This window comes from Eubalaena glacialis, chromosome 2, assembly GCF_028564815.1.
Source record: "Eubalaena glacialis isolate mEubGla1 chromosome 2, mEubGla1.1.hap2.+ XY, whole genome shotgun sequence".
NCBI classification, from domain to species: Eukaryota; Metazoa; Chordata; class Mammalia; order Artiodactyla; family Balaenidae; genus Eubalaena; species Eubalaena glacialis.
The window spans coordinates 31,965,138-31,986,549 of NC_083717.1; the positions used below are offsets into that span (position 1 = coordinate 31,965,138).

Consider the following 21,412-nt stretch of genomic DNA (forward strand, 5'->3'; position numbering starts at 1 on the left):
GGGGCACCGAGCAGGGCGGCCAGGGGCTTGGAAACCCCAGGAAGTCCACAAGGCTGTGTGACTCTCCTCGGCCACCTTGGGGGCGGGAGGAGCCCTGCCGCCTCCCCCTCTGCATAGCGACCCTGCTTTTTGCACTCACAGAGCTGCAGGCTCCAGGCTGCCTCTCCTTCGTCCCTATGAGCTGTTACTCTGTGTCCAGAAGAGAGGAACCGTGCATGATTCACGGGTCTGTGTGCACCACCCCGTGGAGAGTGGCAGAGCTGGAGCCGGCGAGAACCCCCGCGTTGCTCCCGGCCTCGCCGGGCCTCCAAGGACCCGGCGTGCTGGGAAGCAGCCTCTGGTTTGGGTGTGACATTTGATGCACCCCCGACACTTGCACCTAGTGTTTATCACTATTTTGCTCTTTTTTTCTGAAGAATAGACTATATCAGAGGATGATAATACTGGTTCTAAGACCCACGTGACCTCATTTTCCAAAAGAATGGGGAATTCTCTAAATGGAGATTTCTTGCAAAAAATTTTGAGGAGGAACTTTTGAAGGGCAAAGGCCTGTCTCACATTAGCTTGCGTTGGCTCAGAAACCACCCGCTTACAAGCCCTTGCATGAATGTTATCCCCGGGAGGACGTGGTCCACGCCCTTCCCTGGGCTGCCCGCCTGGCCGGCAGCATCTGTGATAAATGGGCCGCCACAGGCACCCCCCCGCTCCCCCCTCCGCCGCCATCAGCACCAAGGAGGCAGCTGCACCTCGCTGGCTGATTCTCTCTGACCCCGTGGGCTGGCAGCACTTTTCAATTCCACAGACACCCCCCAGGGAGTCTGGGAGTCCAGGATCCCATCTCGCCCACGGAGGGGAGGCTGCACCTGCCAGCTCCCCCCTCCCCAGTCCCCCGAAGGGACAGACAGGAGCAGCCATCTTACAGCGGGACCCCCGCTCCCTGGGCCAGGAGGAGGTTCATTACCCCCTTGTAAGGACAAACGCATATGAATGGCCTGTTTGGATAAAGAGAGGGAGACGCCCGCCCCCTAGGAAAGCAGGCAGACGCTGTGCAGGTCTGTGCGTGGCAGAGATCGCTCATCTGGACAGATTTTTCATTTGGGAAGAAAAGCCCCCCCTTGAGCCAGCGCGTTCGTTTTGACCCGCGTGTTTCAGCCACATTCAGGTTCCGTTCTGACTTGGGTTGCGATGCGTTCTCTTTCCGGTGGCCTGAGATTGTGGCTTTGGGGCAAGATTGGAGGGAGGGAGCTTCTTTCTACAGCAGGGAAGTGGCTGAGAATTTGCCTAGTTGATGCCCCTGTGTGAATGACAGCGTGTGTTCTGGGGGCCCCGTGAGACTGTGCGCTAGTCCACGGGCTATAGGATCGGGAGACCAACGGGATTCCCTTCCTTGTGGTCACAGGACAGGGACGAATGGGCTTCTCTGGGGCTTCAGGGGAAGGACCAGCTGGGCCACCTTGCATGGGACCGGGCGTGTGAACCAGGGAGGCTTGAGGGGCTGGAAGGGGGTTCACAGAAATCATTTGGGTGCAGATTCCATGACCTGGGATGCCACACTATAGAGCTGCCTTTGAACAGTTGGGCGTTTGGGGTCGACGTGGCCCAGCAGTGCTTTAGGAATTTTGGTGGCAATATGGCAGGTGGGACGAGAAGTGGTGAGAAAGGCAGTGGACGTGACAGAGGTGTGTCCAACCCCAAGTCCTCGAAGTTATTATTTATATTTTCGAATGAAATGACCTTTACATTTGAAAGTCTGTAAGTGAAGTAGCTTCGAAGATTGCCTTGGGACACGAGCCAAAAACCTTAATGCACCTTTTCCGTGATGGCTGATAACTGCCCCCAAGAACAGCTTTTTGTAAACCTGGGACATAGCCGGCTGACCTCACCCAGGAGTGGGAAACTCATTACAGAAATAGGGCAGAATTTCCATATAGGACGTCTTAGCCCCCAAGTTCCTAGGAGAAAGGGAGATGAGGGGAATTTGGCTTATTTGCCTAAATGCCGATTGAGTTTTCAATTACGATAAGTGGTCAAAATAGTGCGTCTGGGAATAAATAAACGCAGGCGTTGGAGCATCCACGTTACATTATACATGCGGCTTCTCCTTTCACAGCCCTGCGGGAACTGTGTTATGAACCTTTATTGCTAAACTCGGATTTCAACTTCAGTTCTATGCCGCAAATATATCTCTTCCACTGCCTTTGTGTTTCATGAACAATGCCCTGTGAAGTGAGCAGCCTTGCTGCGGCAAGGTGGCCTTGGACATCAGGGGAAGCCACATTCAAATTCAGCCCTTGACACCCTGCTCTCCGGAGGTGAATTCCCCACTCCCAGGAGCTGTCTCCTCTTGAAACCAAATTTGACCGGGAGCCAGAGGGAAGCCGGCAATGCTTCTGCAAAATATGACACGAATCCAATTTCCTCCTGACCTTGTCTCACTATGTGTTTTATTTCTCTTGTTTTATGTATATTTCTTTATTACCAGAAGCTTTTTTTTCAGGCCTGAAGTTGCCATCCACCCCTACAAAAAAGAAAAAAAGAGTCCAATTGAGGGTTAGATACAGGAAGAGAGGTATGAAAGGAAACGAACCTCCGGGGCATTGTTCCTTTTTTGTGATTTGGCAGGAGATTCTTGACAGAGATTTCCCACACAGGTTATTGGTGTGGGGTGGTGTGAATTCTCCCATCCTATCCCCTCCCTGGCAGAGAGGGAGCGTTGAGTGCAGGACGGTATTACATACACGTGGGATCCAAGGGACCATTTGAGCAGCTCTCTGGGTCTCTGGTTGGGGGCAGCCAGCAGCCTGGCACCTGCTGCAACGCCAGCCCGCTTGACAGAGGAGAGGTGGGTGCCATCAACTACCCGATTGAAGGGGCAGGAGACCAGGGAGGCAGAAATATAATTACTGAGCTGGAACCAGACCAGGCCGCAGGGGCCCGCCTCACCTTCCTGGCCTCCCCCAGCTCATCATTGGCAAGCAGTTCTGAAATACCACAAGGGTCCAGAAATCGTTTTTTGAGATGGCACAGGGGCACGTGCATACAGGGTTCATCGCCTTCAGGCGCACGGCCTGGGAGTGGCCGCTGTGCCCTAAAGCAGCAATGGGACAGATGCGCTCGCGTGGGGCAGATCCGAGCCCGGCAAGAGGGGAGCAGACGTGCCCCATGCCTGCCCAGCAGAGGAGGCTGGTCTTTCCCCTCACATTACCGAGGCCTTTCTTCTCATTCAACAAGAAAGCTGCAAAAGTGTGGTGATGGTCCAACCCAATTCGAGCTTCACGGCCACCCTCCACCAGAAGGGATGGCATATGACTGGGCTCGGGGCCCCGCATTCAACCCGGCGTAGGCCCTGTGTGCGGCTGGGCCCCCGGCAGAGCTTAGGCAGGAAGGGCGGCCTTGGGAGCAGCCTCTTGATCCCACGTGCGGAAGGCAGAAGTGAGGGCAGGGCACATGCAGCTCTGGGGCGTCCAGAGCTCGTTCAATGCCCACTTGTGTCCAAACTGCCGGCCCAAAGCATTGGGGTCCCATGAGTGTTGGTGTCGTGGACTTACTCTTCAGGGAAGAGAGGAGGGGGTGGGAAGTGAGGGCAGGGGCTGTCCCACCTCCTCTGGTGACAGGGGGGACCCTGTGTGGCCTCCGCCAGCCCCAAATGGTGCCCGTAAGTGGAAGGTGAGTGGGCTCAGGGTGGGCTCTTGGGGGGCATGTGGTTCTGATTGAGGAAGGTCGGAGGAAGGGGCTTTGGCCTTGGCAATGGCGTCTTCACCCCCCCACCCCCCGCCCCACACATTTAGGGGAGAAGATTGCAACCTGAGCACCTGTCTCTAGAAGACAAGCTCTAGGGTCAGCCTGCCTTTCTGGAGGCTGCTGTGATGTGCCCCACAGACAGCAGAGTACGCACGCGTGGCCTCCTCTTCCTTCCCGTAGGTTCCAAGTGGGGACCCGCAAGTGACCGAGCCCGGCTCCGGGGACCCAGACGCCACCGCGGGCTTCAGCACACAAGGTAATCGTACCCTTTTCAGTCTTTGAAACACCAAGTTGGTAGTTTTCCAGGCTGTGTCTCCTCCCTTTTCCTTCTCTTCTCCACCTGCTTCTCCCTCCTCCATCTCTTCCTCTTTAAGGGGGGGAATTTTCTGCAGCCTCTCCTGCTAAGTACATGGAAGGTTCCACACGTCCTCCTTCCCTGCCCCCAGTGGTCAGAGCTGGGAGGCCTCATGCTTTCCCTGGGGGGCTTTGTCCGCCTCCCCCAGCGCCCTTTCTCTCTCACTCGAGGAGTATGGATTTGAAGAAGAGTGCGACGCAGTCTGCGATGGACCCTTTCCAGAGCAAAATCGTACCAGGCTAACGTCCGCTCAGTCCCCCCTCAGGAGGAGGCTGGGCTGGGCCAGGGGGGATCCAGAGCTGGGGGCTCCCTGCCCACTGGCTGTGGAGGGGGAGGCTGGAGGGCAGGGGCCTGAGGTTGTGTCCTGGAGGGCGTGGCAGGAAAAGTGTGAGAAGTCAGATCCCAAATATGGGGTGGGAGCCACAGGACAAACCTCGGGGTAGGGAAGGTGGTCCGAGGTGACAGGCAAGCAGACGACCTTGGCAGCAGGGGGAACAGATGGGTGGGTTGGAGGGCATCCCTGGGGAGAAAGGACTGTGACTGTGGTGGCCCTCTGTGCTGCCGCCATCCCCACTTTAAGTAACATCTAAGAGAAATAAGGCGGGCCCATCCTTCATGAGGCCACCTCTGTGCTGCAGGAGCCCCGGGTCGCTACAGTTGAATGTGGAAGTGACCTTGCCCTTCCCTTGGTGACTCCAAGGAGCCATCAGGAGCTTGTCTAAGAGGTGGCATCCAGTGACCACCTTTCCAGAGGCTACTCAAGGGTGCAGTGCCTTCTAACGCTTGGTGGAGGGGAGGGCCTGCAGCCGGGCCCCCCATTCCAGCCACGTGATTCCCACAAACCACCAGTTCTCCAGGAAAGCATGGTTAGAAAGGCCAGGCAGCATGGCGGCTCCAGGGCCCGTTTCTATCTGAGGCCGGGGCAGGTGGAGATGGACAGGGTGTTTGGGATGCCCCTCGGGAGGTGTTCAGCAGGGCTGGGCCCTCCTCACTGCCTCACGACCCTGGGCAGTTAGCTGGGCTCCACCGAGAGATTCAGAGGGGCCAGCCCTGAGGGTAGGCAGGAACATACAAGAAGCTCTGGCAGGGGGCTTGCAGGCCAAGCAGGTAGTAACAGGGAATTTCTGTGTGGGGTGAGGTTGAGGTCAAGGTCATTTTTTTTGCCGGTATACATCCAATTGTTCCAGGTTGTTTCTTGCTTTTGTACCTTTGTCAAAAATCAGTCAAGCATAGTTGCATAGGTCTGCTTCTGGGTCCCTGTTCTGTTCTATCCCATTGATCTGTGTGTCAGCCCCTCTGCCAATTCCACCCTGTCTTCATGGCTGTCGCTCTGTAATAAGCCTCAATATCAGGCAAGGGATGCCTCCCACTTCATTCTTCTTTGTCAAGATTGCAGCTACTGTAGGGCCTGTGCCTTTCCATATCCATTTTTGAATCAGCTCACCTGTATCTACAAAATACCTTGCTGGAACCTTTTTTTTTTTTTTTTTAAGATCATTTTTTTCAATTTTTTTAATGCATCTTTATTGGAGTATAATTGCTTCACAAAGCTGTGTTAGTTTCTGTTGTACAACAAAGTGAATCAGCCATATGCATACATATGTCCCCATATCCCCTCCCTTTTGAGCCTCCCTCCCACCCTCCCTATCCTACCCCTCTAGGTCGTCGCAAAGCACCAAGCTGATCTCCCTGTGCTGTGCTGCTTCCCACTAGCTATCTATTTTACATTTGGTAGTGTATATATGTTGATGCTTCTCTCACTTTGTCCCAGCTTCCCCCTCCCCGCTCTGTGACCTCAAGTCCATCCTCTATGTCTGCGTCTTTATTCCTGCCCTGCCCCTAGGTTCATCAGTACCATTATTTTTAGATTCCATATATATGTGTTAGCATACAGTATTTGTTTTCCTCTTTCTGACTTACTTCACTCTGTATCACAGACTCCAGGTCCATCCACCTCACTACAAATAACTCAATTTTGTTTCTTTTTATGGCTGAGTAATATTCCATTGTATATATGTGCCACATCTTCTTTATCCATTCATCTGTTGATGGACACTTAGGTTGCTTCCATGTCCTGGCTATTGTAAATAGTGCTGCAATGAACATTGTGGTGCATGTCTCTTTTTGAATTATGGTTTCCTCAGGGGATATGCCCAGTAGTGGAATTGCTGGATCATATGGTAGTTCTATTTTTAGTTTTTTAAGGAATCTCCATACTGTTCTCCATAGTGGCTGTATCAATTTACATTCCCACCAACAGTGCAGGAGGGTTCCCTTTTCACCACACCCTCTCCAGCATTTGTTGTTTGTAGATTTTTTGATAATGGCCATTCTGACCAGTGTGAGGCGATACCTCATTGTAGTTTTGATTTGCATTTCTCTAGTAATTAGTAATGTTGAGCATCTTTTCATGTGCCTCTTGGCCACCTGTATGTCTTCTTTGAAGAAATGTCTATTTAGGTCTTCTGCCCATTTTTTAATTGGGTTGTTTGTTTTTTGATATTGAGCTCCATGAGCTGTTTATATATTTTGGAGATTAATCCTTTGTCTGTTGTTTCATTTGCAAATATTTTCTCCCATTCTGAGGGTTGCCTTTTCGTCTCGTTTATGGTTTCCTTCGCTGTGCAAAAGCTTTTAAGTTTAATTACGTCCTATTTGTTTATTTTTGTTTTTATTTTCATTACTCTAGGAGGTGGATCAAAAAAGATCTTGCTGCGGTTTATGTCAAAGAGTGTTCTGCCTATGTTTTCCTCTAGGTTTATTGTATCTGATTTTACATTTAGGTCTTTAATCCATTTTGAGTTTATTTTTGTGTATGGTGTTAGAGAATGTTCTAATTTCATTCTTTTACATGTAGCTGTCCAGTTTTCCCAGCACCGCTTATTGAAGAGGCTGTCTTTTCTCCATTGTATGTTCTTGCCCCCTTTGTTGTAAATTAGGTGACCATGTGTGTGTGGGTTTATCTCTGGGCTTTCTCTCCTGTACCATTGATCCATATTTCTGTTTTTTTGCCAGTACCATACTGTCTTGATTACTGTAGTTTATAGTATAGTTTGAAGTTGGGGAGCCTGATTCTTCCAGCTCCATATTTCTTTCTCAAGGTTGCTTTGGCTATTCGGGGTCTTTTGTGTTTCCATACAGATTGTAAAGTTTTTTGTTCCAATTCTGTGAAGAATGCCATTGGTAGTTTGATAGGGATTACATTGAATCTGTAGATTGCTTTGGGTAGTATAGTCATTTTCACAATATTGATTTTTCCAATCCAAGAACAGGGTATATTTCTCCATCTGTTTATGTCATCTTTGATTTCTTTCATCAGTGTTTTATAGTTTTCTAAGTACAAGTCTTTCACCTCCTTAGGTAGGTTTATTCCTAGATCTTTTATTCTTTTTTTTGCAGTGGTAAATGGGATTGTTTCCTTAATTTCTCTTGCTGATTTTTCGTTGTTAGTGTATAGGAATGCCAGAGATTTCTGTGCATTAATTTTGTATCTTGCAACCTTACCAAATTCATTGATTAGTTCTAATAGTTTTGTGGTGGCATCTTTAGGATTTTCTATGTATAGTATCGTGTCATCTGCAAACAGTGACAGTTTTACTTATTCTTTTCCAATTTGTATTCCTTTTATTTCTTTTTCTTCTCTGACTGCCATGGCTAGGACTTCCAAAACTATGTTGAATAAGAGCAGCGAGGGTGGACATCCTTGTCTTGTTCCTGATCTTAGTGGAAATGCTTTCAGTTTTTCACCATTGAGTATGATGTTTGCTGTGGATTTGTCATATATGGCCTTTATTATGTTGAGGTAGGTTCCCTCTATGCCCATTTTCTGGAGATAAATGGGTGTTGAATTTTGTCAAAAGTTTTTTCTGCATCTATTGAGATGATCATATGGTTTTTATTCCTTAATTTGTTAATACCATGTATCATATTGATTGATTTGCCTATATTGAAGAATTCCTGCATTCCTGGCATAAATCCCAATTGATCATGGTGTGTGATCCTTTTAATATGTTGTTGGATTCTGTTTGCTAGTATTTTGTTCAGGAATTTTGCATCTATGTTCATCAGTGATATTGGTCTATAATTTTCTTTTTTTGTGATATCTTTTTCTGGTTTGGTATCAGGGTGATGGTGAATTTGTAGAACAAATTTGGGAGTGTTCCTCCCTCTGCAATTTTTTGGAAGAGTTTGAGAAGTATGGGTGTTAGCTCTTCTCTAAATGTTTGATAGAATTCACCTGTGAAGCCATCTGGTCCTGGGCTTTTGTTTGTTGGAAGATTTTTAATCACAGTTTCAACTTCATTACTTGTGAGAGGTGTGTTTATATTTTCTAATTCTTCCTGGCTCAGTCTTGGAAAATTGTACCTTTCCAAGAATTTGTCCATTTCTTCGTGGTTGTCCATTTTATTGGCATATAGTTGTTTGTAGTAGTCTCTTATAATCCTTTGTATTTCTGCAGTGTCAGTTGTGATTTCTCCTTTTTCATTTGCAATTTTATTGATTTGCGTCCTCTCCCTTTTTTTCTTGATGAGTCTGGCTAAGGGTTTATCAATTTTGTTTATGTTCTCAAAGAACCAGCTTTTAGTTTTATTGATCTTTGCTATTGTTTTCTTTGTTTCTATTTCATTTATTTCTGCTCTGATCTTTATGATTTCTTTCTTTCTACTGACTTTGGGTTTTCTGTGTTCTTCTTTCTCTAGTTGCTTTAGGTGTAGGGTTAGATTGTTTATTTAAGATTTTTCTTGTTTCTTGAGGTGAGATTGAATTGCTATAAACTTCCCTCTTAGAATTGCTTTTGCTGCATCCCATAGGTTTTGGGTCATTGTGTTTTTGTTTTTGTCATTTGTTTCTATGTATTTTTTTTTATTTCTTCAGGGATCTCTTGGTTACTTAGTAGCACACTGTTTAGCCTCCATGTATTTGTGTTTCATTTTTTAAATTTATTTATTTATTTATTTATTTATTATTATTATTTTTTTTTTTTCACACACACTGTATTTTATTTTTACAAGAGATAAATAGACTGACACCAAGCATTGTACATGGATGACCACAACAAAAGCAACAATGATTGCAATTACCAAACATGAAACATACTCATACTATGTCATAATATTGACATTCAGTCCAGTATTCCTCCACTGTAACAGCTCCTTTACTTTGCAGTGAAAATTGATTTGTATATTCTTTGCCTCTGAGTTCTTGTGGGATTTTTTCTTTTTTTAAATTCAACCAGAAAGTCACAAAAATTATACTCATCCTCATCAGTTCACTCAGTCCCATGTAATTAATTTTTTTTTTTCATCTTGATCTTTTGTTAGCACTTTTATGAGCTCATCAGTTTTTCATTAGAGTTCTGAAAATGCTTATTCATTCAGTTCAGCAGTACAGTCAGGTACCAGAAACCTGTACTTGTCAGAGTCTTTTCCATGAATTTCCTGAAGATGAAACCCTTTTATAGGAACATATTTACAGAAGCATCAGAGTACACCCAGAACTGTCTGTAAATGACAAAAGACTTAAAAATGACCACGGTTAAAGATTTGATGAAAGTTCATAATAATGCAGTTGACAAGAAAATTAGTTATTTCTGAGATATACATTTTAAAGTAATAACTAGGATTATGACTTATAACATTATACCAGAACATATAAGATTTTTAGAAATTTCATGTAATGTCTGAAACATTTATATTAACATATTTCCATACAAATAACCCAATGAAAGTTTAGTATTAGTTGTTTTGTTTGTTTGTTTATACTGCAGGTTCTTATTAGTCATCCATTTTATACACATCAGTGTATACATGTCAATCCCAATCGCCCAATTCAGCACACCACTATCCCCGCCCCACCGCAGTTTTCCCCCCTTGGTGTCCATATGTCTGTTCTCTACATCTGTGTCTCAACTTCTGCCCTGCAAACCGGCTCATCTGTACCATTTTTCTAGGTTCCACATACATGCGTTAATATACGATATTTGTTTTTCTCTTTCTGACTTACTTCACTCTGTATGACAGTCTCTAGATTCATCCACGTCTCAACAAATGACTCAATTTCGTTCCTTTTTATGGCTGAGTAATATTCCATTGTATATATGTACCACAACTTCTTTATCCATTCGTCTGTTGATGGGCATTTAGGTTGCTTCCATGACCTGGCTATTGTAAATAGTGCTGCAATGAACATTCGGGTGCATGTGTCTTTTTGAATTACGGTTTTCTCTGGGTATATGCCCAGTAGTGGGATTGCTGGGTCATATGGTAATTCTATTTTTAGTTTTTTAAGGAACCTCCATGTTGTTCTCCATAGTGGCTGTATCAATTTACATTCCCACCAACAGTGCAAGAGGGTTCCCTTTTCTCCACACCCTCTCCAGCATTTGTTGTTTGTAGATTTTCTGATGATGCGCATTCTAACTGGTGTGAGGTGATACCTCATTGTAGTTTTGATTTGCATTTCTCTAATAGTTAGTGATGTTGAGCATCTTTTCATGTGCTTCGTGGCCGTCTGTATGTCTTCTTTGGAGAAATGTCTATTTAGATCTTCTGCCCATTTTTGGATTGGGGTGTTTGTTTCTTTAATATTGAGCTGAATGAGCTCTTTATATATTTTGGAGATTAATCCTTTGTCCGTTGATTCGTTTGCAAATATTTTCTCCCATTCTGAGGGTTGTCTTTTCGTCTTGTTTATGGTTTCCTTTGCTGTGCAAAAGCTTTGAAGTTTCATTAAGTCCCATTTGTTTATTTTTGTTTTTATTTCCATTACTCTAAGAGGTGGATCAAAAAAGATCTTGCTGTGATTTATGTCAAAGAGTGTTCTTCCTGTGTTTTCCTCTAAGAGTTTTATAGTGTCCAGTCTTACATTTAGGTCTGTAATCCATTTTGAGTTTATTTTTGTGTATGGTGTTAGGGAGTATTCTAATTTCATTCTTTTACATGTAGCTGTCCAGTTTTCCCAGCACCACTTATTGAAGAGACTGTCTTTTCTCCATCGTATATCTTTGCCTCCTTTGTCATAGATTAGTTGACCATAGGTGCGTGGGTTTATCTCTGGGCTTTCTATCTTGTTCCATTGATCTATGTTTCTGTTTTTGTGCCAGTACCATATTGTCTTGATTACTGTAGCTTTGTAGTATAGTCTGAAGTCAGGGAGTCTGATTCCTCCAGCTCCGTTTTTTTCCCTCAAGACTGCTTTGGCTATTCGGGGTCTTTTGTGTCTCCATACAAATTTTAAGATGATTTTTTCTAGCTCCGTAAAAAATGCCATTGGTAATTTGATAGGGATTGCATTGAATCTGTAGATTGCTTTGGGTAGTATAGTCATTTTCACAATGTTGATTCTTCCAATCCAAGAACATGGTATATCTCTCCATCTGTTGGTATCATCTTTAATTTCTTTCATCAGTGTCTTATAGTTTTCTGCATACAGGTCTTTTGTCTCCCTAGGTAGGTTTATTCCTAGGTATTTTATTCTTTTTGTTGCAATGGTAAATGGGAGTGTTTCCATAATTTCTCTTTCAGATTTTTCACCATTAGTGTATAGGAATGCAAGAGATTTCTGTGCATTAATTTTGTATCCTGCAACTTTACCATATTCATTAATTAGCTCTAGCAGTTTTCTGGTGGCGGTTTTAGGATTCTCTATGTATAGTATCATGTCATCTGCAAACAGTGACAGTTTTACTTCTTCTTTTCCAATTTGTATTCCTTTTATTTCTTTTTCTTCTCTGATTGCCGTGGCTAGGACTTCCAGAACTATGTTGAATAATAGTGGTGAGAGTGGACATCCTTGTCTCGTTCCTGATCTTAGAGGAAATGCTTTCAGTTTTTCACCATTGAGAATGATGTTTGCTGTGGGTTTGTCGTATATGGCCTTTATTATGTTGAGGTAGGTTCCTCTATGCCCACTTTCTGGAGAGTTTTTATCATAAATGGGTGTTGAATTTTGTCAAAAGCTTTTTCTGCATCTATTGAGATGATCATATGGTTTTTATTCTTCAATTTGTTAATATGGTGTATCACATTGATTGATTTGCGTATATTGAAGAATCCTTGCATCCCTGGGATAAATCCCACTTTATCGTGGTGTATGATCCTTTTAATGTGTTGTTGGATTCTGTTTGCTAGTATTTTGTTGAGGATTTTTGCATCTATATTCATCAGTGATATTGGTCTGTAATTTTCTTTTTTTGTAGTGTCTTTGTCTGGTTTTGGTATCAGGGTGATGGTGGCCTCATAGAATGAGTTTGGGAGTGTTCCTTCCTCTGCAATTTTTTGGAAGAGTTTGAGAAGGATAGGTGTTAGCTCTTCTCTAAATGTTTGATAGAATTCACCTGTGAAGCCATCTCGTCCTGGACTTTTGTTTGTTGGAAGATTTTTAATCACAGTTTCAATTTCATTACTTGTGATTGGTCTGTTCATATTTTCTGCTTCTTCCTGGTTCAGTCTTGGAAGGTTATACCTTTCTAAGAATTTGTCCATTTCTTCCAGGTTGTCCATTTTATTGGCATAAAGTTGCTTGTAGTAGTCTCTTAGGATGCTTTGTATTTCTGCGGTGTCTGTTGTAACTTCTCCTTTTTCATTTCTGATTTTATTGATTTGAGTCCTCTCCCTCTTTTTCTTGATGAGTCTGGCTAATGGCTTATCAATTTTGTTTATCTTCTCAAAGAACCAGCTTTTAGTTTTATTGATCTTCGCTATTGTTTTCTTTGTTTCTATTTCATTTATTTCTGCTCTGATCTTTATGATTTCTTTCTTTCTACTGACTTTGGGTTTTCTGTGTTCTTCTTTCTCTAGTTGCTTTAGATGTAGGGTTAGATTGTTTATTTAAGATTTTTCTTGTTTCTTGAGGTGAGATTGAATTGCTATAAACTTCCCTCTTAGAATTGCTTTTGCTGCATCCCATAGGTTTTGGGTCATTGTGTTTTTGTTTTTGTCATTTGTTTCTATGTATTTTTTTTTATTTCTTCAGGGATCTCTTGGTTACTTAGTAGCACACTGTTTAGCCTCCATGTATTTGTGTTTCATTTTTTTAATTTATTTTTTTATCTTTTTTTTGGCCACGCGGCAGGTGGGATCTTAGTTCCCTGACCAGGGATCGAACGCATGGCCCCCACATTGGAAACATGGAGTCTTAACCACTGGACTGCCAGGGAAGTCTCCCTTGCTGGGATCTTGACAGGAATTAAACCTGTACAGCTATTTGGATAGAATCACCATCTTTCTTTTTTTATTGAAGTAGAGTTGATTTACAATGCCATGTTGATTGCTGCTGTACAGAAAAGTGACTCAGTTATACATATATGTTCTTTTCCATTATGGTTTATCACAGGATATTGAATATAGTTCCCTGTGCTATACTGTAGGACCTTGTTGTTTATCCATCCTATATGTACTAGTTTGCATCTGCTAATCCCAAACTCCCAGTCCATCCCTCTCCTCTCCCCCTCCCCCTTGGCAACCACAAGCCTGTTCTCTATGTCTGTGAGTCTGTTTCTGTTTCATAGATAAGTTCATTTGTGCCATATTTTAGAGAATCGCCATCTTTCTAAAGCTGAGTCTTCTGAGGCATGAACACAGTCTGTCTCCATGGTTTTCGAGCTTTGGTTTCACGGTATCATTTTCAGCATACAGATCCTGGGCAGCTTTCCTTAGTGTGCATGTTTCGTGTTTCATTTTTCTCTGGAGCAGCTGTTGATGGCACTGGGTTTACACCTTTGGTTTCTGCATGTTCATCGTCAGTACATGGGACTGACTCTGAATCAATCGGAGGGGATTCACTCATGTATTCCCCTTGAATCCTGCAGCCTTGCTGAGTGCACTTATTAGCTCTAGAATTTTTTTTGTTTTTTTGGAGATTCTGTTATTGTTTTTTTAAACAATATTGTTTGGCTATTTGTTAAAATAACAAAATAGTGATGAGGACATGGGTGCCCTAACTGGTGGCTTGTAAGTCAGCCCACTGCTTTGGCAAAGCATTTGGGATGCAGAGCCATGAAAATATTTATGCCATTAGATGTGCTCATACTTCTAGAATCACCCCCGGGGAGTAATGCAGAAAAAGGAAAACTAAGCATGCAGATAAGTTGTTGCCTTTTCCATAACAGTAAAAACTGAGGGGGACAATGAAGTCCATTAATAAGAGTTCAGGAAAATGTGTTACACAAGCTGAATATATCACTACACGTTATTAGGAAAAATGTTTTTGATCCATTAGGTGAAACCCTGGAGGTCCACCATGATTATGACTTCTTTAAAAATGTAGGCACACGACACAACCCCGGAGGGGAGGGTGTGCAGAAATGAGAGTGACCAGCCTTGGGCCATGAGCTTTTCCTGTAATGCTGTCCTAATTTTATAAGGTTTCTATTAATTACATATATTCAGAGCTAGGTCACATTTGTCACTCATGACTCTTTGCATTTCCTTGAGGAACTCAACTGCTGGATTTTCACTGACATTAAGAAACTTGGGGGACTTCCCTGGTGGCACGGTGGTTAAGAATCTGCCTGCCAATGCAGGGGACACGGGTTCGAGCCCTGGTCCGGGAAGATCCCACATGCCACGGAGCAACTAATCCCGTGCGCCACAACTACTGAACCTGTGCTCTAGAGCCCACGAGCCACAACAACTGAGCCCACACACCACAACTACTGAAGCCCATGCACCTAGAGCCGGTGCTCTGCAACAAGAGAAGCCACCAATGAGAAGCCTGCGCACCGCAGTGAAGAGTAGCCCCCACTCGCCGTAACTAGAGAAAGCCCACACACAGCAGTGAAGACCCAATGCAGCCAAAAAAAAAAAATTAAATTAAAAAAAAAAAGAAACTTGGGATCAAGGGTGTGTGCATATGTCCAGTATCATCAAATTATATACAGTAAATAGGCACAGGTGTTTTGCTTATCAATTATACCTCAGTAAAGCTGTAAAAGAGAGAGAGAGGGAATTGGGATCAAAAAGAATCTGAAAGAATGAATATTATTCAAAAGACTTTTAATATACTTGCTGGGTAATTTTTGAAAAGATTTTGAGAGTGTTAATAATGACAACGTCTAGGTTTGAAGTTTTCTAAGGAGACAGGAAAGTATTTTTTCTTTTCTACATTTATACATTTGGTCTTGAGCACTTGCCCAATTACTTCCTTGGGATAAATTCCAGTGAGGGAAATTGCTGAGTCCAGGGGAATGTGTATTTTAGACTTGGATGTATTGACTGCACTGTGTCCTGGAAGGGTTTTATTACGAATTTATGTTCCCACCAAGAGTGTTTGTGACACCCTAAGACATTGTCACTCCTGGGGACCTTTACCATCCTTGTAGGTGAACTTGACACACACATAGGATTGAGTTTCTGCACCTTTTTACATGTTTATCATCAACTTGTAGGTCTGTTTTGGGTCCATTTATTTCTGTTGCAGTGGGGTTTGTTTGTTTTTTGTTTTGTTTTTTTGGTTTATAAGAAAAATATTTGTTAAATAGAGAGGAGAGAAAATGTGTAAGAGTGACTCTTTTTCTATTTATGGCAGGTTTGCTTCCCCAGTTCAGGCTTTGCTTCTCGAAGCCTGTTAATGAGGCCTTTGCCGTACACAAGTTTACCATGTTTTTGTTGTTGTTGTCAAATTTGTCAAGCTTTTCCTTTATGGTTTCTATCATGTTTACAAAGTCTTTCTCCCCCTCAAGGCAGTAGATTTATTCTCCCATATTTTCTTCTGCTCTTACGGTGTCTTAAAGAAGAAAAGGATTAATGGTCCTGAAGAATTTTTTTTTTTTTTTTTTTTTTTTGCATGTGATATGTGAGTTCTGGCTCATCTTTGTTGTTCCAGGTGGACTCATGGGACTAATGGTCTCAAAGCATCTCTCAGGAGGGCAGCGGCAGACAGTGGGGGATGGGGGGGCGCCGAACACGTGTGCTCCGGAATGGGTCCGCTTTCCGCCAGCTCCCACTCGGTGGCCTGCCACCTTCTTCCCTGCCCTCTCTCAGCAGAGTTTCCTCGGCTGTGGGCTGGGGGTGACTGGGTGGACCCTGGGCACGGGACATGTGCACAGATGTGGGGCTCGCAGGGCCCCTGGGAGCAGAGAAGTTCCCCCCAGGACCCACAGGAAGGGGAGGAAGGAACAGATCTCAAAGCCTCCCCCACTGTAAGAGTTCAGGCTGCTGTGGTTCTTACCATATGTTCCCCAGGCGGGCCACTCGCCTTGAACATCTACTTCAGTGGGGGGAGGGGGACAGTGAGGAGCCTTAGGGAGGGGGGCCCTGAGGTGGTCTGGTGATGGGAGAGAAGAGGGTAGAGGGCAGCGCTCCTCAAGCCCTGATGTGCATACAGGTCCTCTGGAGACCCTGTTTAGACAGATTCTGGTCCAGCCTCCACCCCAGGGGCCACCTGTGGAGAAGCAGGGGGTAAAGCCCATAAGCAGCATGACATGACCGGTCCAGAGCAGCGGTTCTCACACTCGGGGCATCAGAATCCCCTGGGGCTTGTTCAAACCCTGATGGCTGGGCCCACCCTCGGAGCTGGGCAGGGCTGGACTGAGGATGTGCATTTTGGCACAGTTGCAGGGGGGTTTGTTCTCAGAGGGCTGGGCTACCCCACCTGCCTGACGAGGGGCTGCACTCTGGGCCCAAGCTGCACCCCCTGCATGGGGTGGGCACCGAGGCCTGGCTGGGGTGCCCTGGGGTCCCTCAGAGCCCCGACCTCTCTCTGCATGGGCCCTGCCCATTGAGCACGTGACCCCCACCTTCCTGTACTTCAGACCCCCCAGGGGATGCCCTGGATGGGAGATGCGGCTGGTTTCTGACTTGGAGTCTCTCGTGGAAACCCGTACCCCTCCTGGAATGATTCTTGGGGGATCATCTGGTTCCCCCATCCTTTCTACACAGGGCACTATCAGCCTGGGCAGGATTTCCACGCCCGCAAGATGACAGGGTTTGTCTAGGTTTGGAGTTTGGAGGGTGGGCTGCCCCCACCCCCTGGGAGGACCCTGGGTGGCGGACGGACACGTGGGTGGCGCTGTCCCTCGTGGGGGCGGCTTGGTAGTTGCCCAGCATCAGCGCTAACGCCGTGTCCTTTGCCTTGCAGCGCCGGTCGACAGCTCCAGCCTGCTGGCCCCCGCGGGCACTGCCACGCCGGGCCTGAGCCGCCCATCCTCCGACGGCCCCACGGGCGCCCCGCTGCCCGCCCCACACCCACGCCGCACATCCCCTGAGGGCCCCCCCAAGGGCACGCGGGCGCAGCCAGGTCCCAGGCGCGTGGCCCGCTCTGCCAGCGACCCCACCTCGTGTGCATCCAGGGCAGCAGGTACAGCTGGCCCAGCTCCCTGTGTCCCCAGGGCGTGCCTGGCTCTGCCCGGACACTGCAAGCCTCGGTGCCCCCTGGGAGTGGAGTCCAGCCCTGGGCCCTGCCTCAGGGCCACGCGGGGAATGTGGTCTCGATGTCCAGAGCCTATAAGGGGGGCGGACAGTCTGGGGCCCCTGCTGTGCTCCCACCAGGCTTGCTGCTCTGGCCAGGAAGGCGGGAGGGAGGAGGAAAGGTTTGGGGTGATGACAGCCTTCCAGGAGGGTCCGCCAGCCCCGACGTTAGCCTGTGGGCTGCACACCAGCTCTGGGGCACGAGAAGGTCCTAGGGTCAGGTAGGGCCCACAGTCTGTATCTGTCAGCCGGGGTGGCTCTGCCCCCAGGACCAGCCTGGGTAACACACTTGTGGGAAGTGCCAGTGTCTGCTGAGCGGTCTGGTGGGACCCAGCGCCACGCAAGGTGTGGCTGCATCTCAGTGACAGCGCTGCGGAGGTGGGTGTCCGCTAGCCGATGCCGCCCAGGGCAGACACGGGTGTGTTCTTGACAGCACTTCACGGGCGCCCTGGGCCGCACTCAGCGTGTGGCCCAGAGCTGCGTCAGAGTCGCCCACATGAAGTCAGCATGGCCCGTGCCCTCCCAGGCCGGGGGACCTGGCACCAGAGTCCTGCGCCTGGCAGCCCAGGAATCTGCACTTCAACCAGCCCCCCAAGGGGTCTTGTACGTCCTGAAGTAGGAGGACCCCCATATCCTCCCGGGTTGCTATTTTTGGGCAGGAGGATGGCGGGGTCTGTGCCAGTAAAGGCCGGTGAGCCCTTGGCCACAGTGCCATCGCCGTGGGGACTTGTCCATATAGCACAAGTGAAGGAACCTGGAGGAGGCCAGTGGTGCCTGGACTGGTCAGGGTCTTGTCCAGCTGGACCCCAAGTAGACTAGATCCCGTCCCGCCCCAGAACCGCATCCCTGTGGAGCCAGCAACACTCACAGGCAGCTGCCCGGAGGTGCCCTGCTGGGAATGCTGGGCTTTGCTTCTGCAGCTCTTCGGTCAGCATCCCTCTCCCTGCCCTCCTGCACCCACCTGCCAACTCACACCAAGACACCTCTGCCAGAACCTTCTCCTGGAGATGCCCCTCGGCTGGTGTACTCCTGGTTCAGTTGTCTCTCGCCCTGTTAGGGCCAACACTACCCGAACGGGGCTCCCTGATGACTGCACACACACCCCCCAACCCAGTGAAGTTCATGCTCCGCAAACCTTGACAGGTTAGGGATGGACCTGCAGAGCAGCGGTGGCTTGATTACAAGTCGTCACCCCTGCATCCGCCTCACCGCCCTGTCGCCTCAGCCTCCTCTCGGCTGCGTGACAGTTACTGTTGTGCACATGCCTCCCTGGGGCCCGGACCCCCAGATGCAGATGGGGATTGGGATGAGGGACACTGGGTTTGTCAGTGGCACCGGCCTGCTACCCTGTGCCCAGGCCACGCTGAGGAAGTGACGGGCCCTGGGGACGCCACCTGCCCCGGGTGGGAGCCACCTGGGCGCCGGGTGGCTTAAATTCAGGAGTTTTCCTCTGCTGCTCTTGCATCTGAAATCCATTTCTTTTCCTCAGGAGGGCTACTACGGTGTTATCGGGAATTCCTTTTCCCCGGCTGTGTGTTAACTGAATTCTCTTTCTGGTTAAGGCGATGCCTCTTCACACACCCCGTGCTGCAGCCAAGATCTTGAAGCAGGACTGTCCCGGGCTGCACGGGGAACAGGTGAGACGCTCTTTTTCTGAGACCCTTTGATAACCACAGTGTGGGGGGCAGGGGTGACCAGAGGTCCTCATCTGCCTTGTGTCTAAACACAGCCCCTCCCAGGGTCACCCAGGCATGCGATGCCCCAAATCTCTGGGCTTTGGAAGATGGGCCTGCCCTCCCTCCCCTGCTCTCTTGGCAGATGTATTAGAGGCTACGGCTGATTTAACACCACACGGCTGCTTGTGTCACTGTATTTATGAGATTCTCTTTGGAGGGGAGACAGGCCCCCGTGTGAATCTTACACAGTTTCACATGCTTAATTGCCAGGTGTGCTCGCTGCCACCAGAAATACCCCAGACCACCCAGAACGTGTTTCCTTGTGTGACTTGAAATGTAGATTGAGCAAGCCAGGTCTTAATCTGGTCCTTGGCGAGTTGGTCACAGCTGACCGCCCGGAGCTGCCTTCTCTGGAGGGTCATCTGGAGCGGCTGAGGCCCGCTGGGAGCTGGTGCCATTTCCCTGCCCTTGGCCTGGGGAGCATTGGGCACAAGGCCCTGGGCTTCGGGCGACTCTGCTGCCTCGTGAGAGGTGGCTGCTGTCTCTGCCCTTCACGTGGGGAGGGGGCTCTCATTGCCCCTCTGCCACCCCCAGCTCTGCTCGTAAGGCAGACGTGTCTCCAAATGCCACCCAACCCACAAGGGCGAAGGTCACTGAGCTGGGGACGGCTGAGAAGGGGCAGCCCCCCGCGAGCTCGGGAATTCCAGCAGAGAGGCACACAGAATGGAGACCCCTGCCCCGCCCTGCCCTTCTCTCGCTGGCTGGCTTCGAATCTCGCCCTCCCATCTCCAGCCCTCGGCTCCAGGAGGCTGCGGCCCCTCTAGGTTACTGCAGGCTGAACTCAGGGCTGCGAGGGGCCAGGCCATGCCAGGGGACATGCAAAGCGAGGGCCAGCTGGGGAACACAGAAATCCCAGCGGAAAGCTTGTCCCAAGCATCCCTGTGTTTGCTTTTCAGAGAAGTTAGTGGACGGCTGCCTTTTGTTTTGTGTCACTTGTTTTCAGATTGTGCATTTTCCCTTGGTTTTCAGCTTCCTTGTCTCACTCTGTCATGGTTGCCTGTGCCTGTCGGCCCCAGCTTTCACCCCACAGGGAACCAGATGCCTGGAAAACGGACCAGCGGTTAAAGCCAGAGGCCTTACAGACAGTCTCCAAAGAGCGGCTGCACTCCTTAGTGGACAGCAAGGCCTACGCGGACGCCAGGGTTTTGGTGGCTAAGTTCTTGGAACACTCGAGCTGCTCCCTTCCTGTGGAGGTGAGGCACGTGGTGGGCTCCGCCCGCTCGGCCATCCCCTCTGAGGAGTGCCACATGGAGGAGGCCGTCCTCAGCGCCCGTGTCCTGGACCAGCTGTGAAGGCGCCTCCATCTGGATGTGGACATGGACAGACCTGGTGCCAGAGTCCCTGCCGGGGACGCCGGGCCTGTGGTGAGAGGCTGCTGCCTGGGTGGCTCAAGCGGCGGAGGCCGTTCCCTCCTCCAGGGGGACCCCATCGGCTGTTTTCTGGGGGCTGACACTTCCTACCTGTCCCAGTGATACAGTGGATGACTCTCTCGTGTCCATCGTGAATTCTTCCCTGTTGTCAGGCAGGTGGCACCTTGAACTAGCCACATGACCGCGATCCAGTGGCAGGGGACACGCATGTAGCTAAAGAAACTGAAGTATCTTCACAATCAGCGCCGTGGAAGAGCAGGATTCTCCCGCACCCCAGTCCCCACCCCCCGATTTAGTTTAGTGTTTAAAGGGGTAGAGGAGTCATCAGGCAATGAGCCCATTTCCCCTTGCGGTTTGAATCAATGATCAACCCTTTCTCAGAGGCTGATTTTAAAGAAAATAAGTCATTCTAGCCCAGATGGCAGCCGGGGTCCAGCCTTATGCCCGCAGGGCGACAGGGCCACCCTGTGAACAAACATACAATGAGGGACTCCCCGGGGGGCCCGGCCACCCTGTGGCAAGGGGCTTTGAGGAACCCCCCCTCCCCCCTCCACACATGCACCTTGTCTCCCAGGCAACCCCTCCCTGCCTCTCCCCGCCCCAGGGCATTTTCCCAGCTTCCTCTCTGGCTGTCTCTCCGCTGTCTCTTTAACCGGCCCAGCACGGAGCACTTTGAGTGGTTACTTGCCCCGTAACAATAAGCCCCCATGGCAAGCCCCCGGGGTTCTCCCACATCTGCCCTCGCCAGACTGGCCTCAAGGGGTCTCTGATGACCCAGAGTAGCCCCTTCCCCAGCTGGGCGGC

At 48.3% G+C, this 21,412-nt stretch overlaps 1 protein-coding gene across 2 annotated transcripts in view; it reads left to right on the forward strand.

Annotated features, from left to right (window-relative positions):
- Positions 1-21,090, forward strand: part of ENTREP2 (endosomal transmembrane epsin interactor 2) — a 443,690-nt gene extending 422,600 nt beyond the window's left edge. For both annotated transcript variants that reach the window (XM_061181694.1, XM_061181695.1), the window contains 4 exons: positions 3,922-3,997; positions 17,174-17,392; positions 19,065-19,139; positions 20,208-21,090. In XM_061181694.1, the coding sequence (XP_061037677.1) occupies positions 3,922-3,997; positions 17,174-17,392; positions 19,065-19,139; positions 20,208-20,530 (693 nt within the window). In that variant the 3' untranslated portion in view covers positions 20,531-21,090. The remainder of the gene's footprint in view (positions 1-3,921; positions 3,998-17,173; positions 17,393-19,064; positions 19,140-20,207) is intronic.
- Positions 21,091-21,412: the final 322 nt, after the last annotated feature.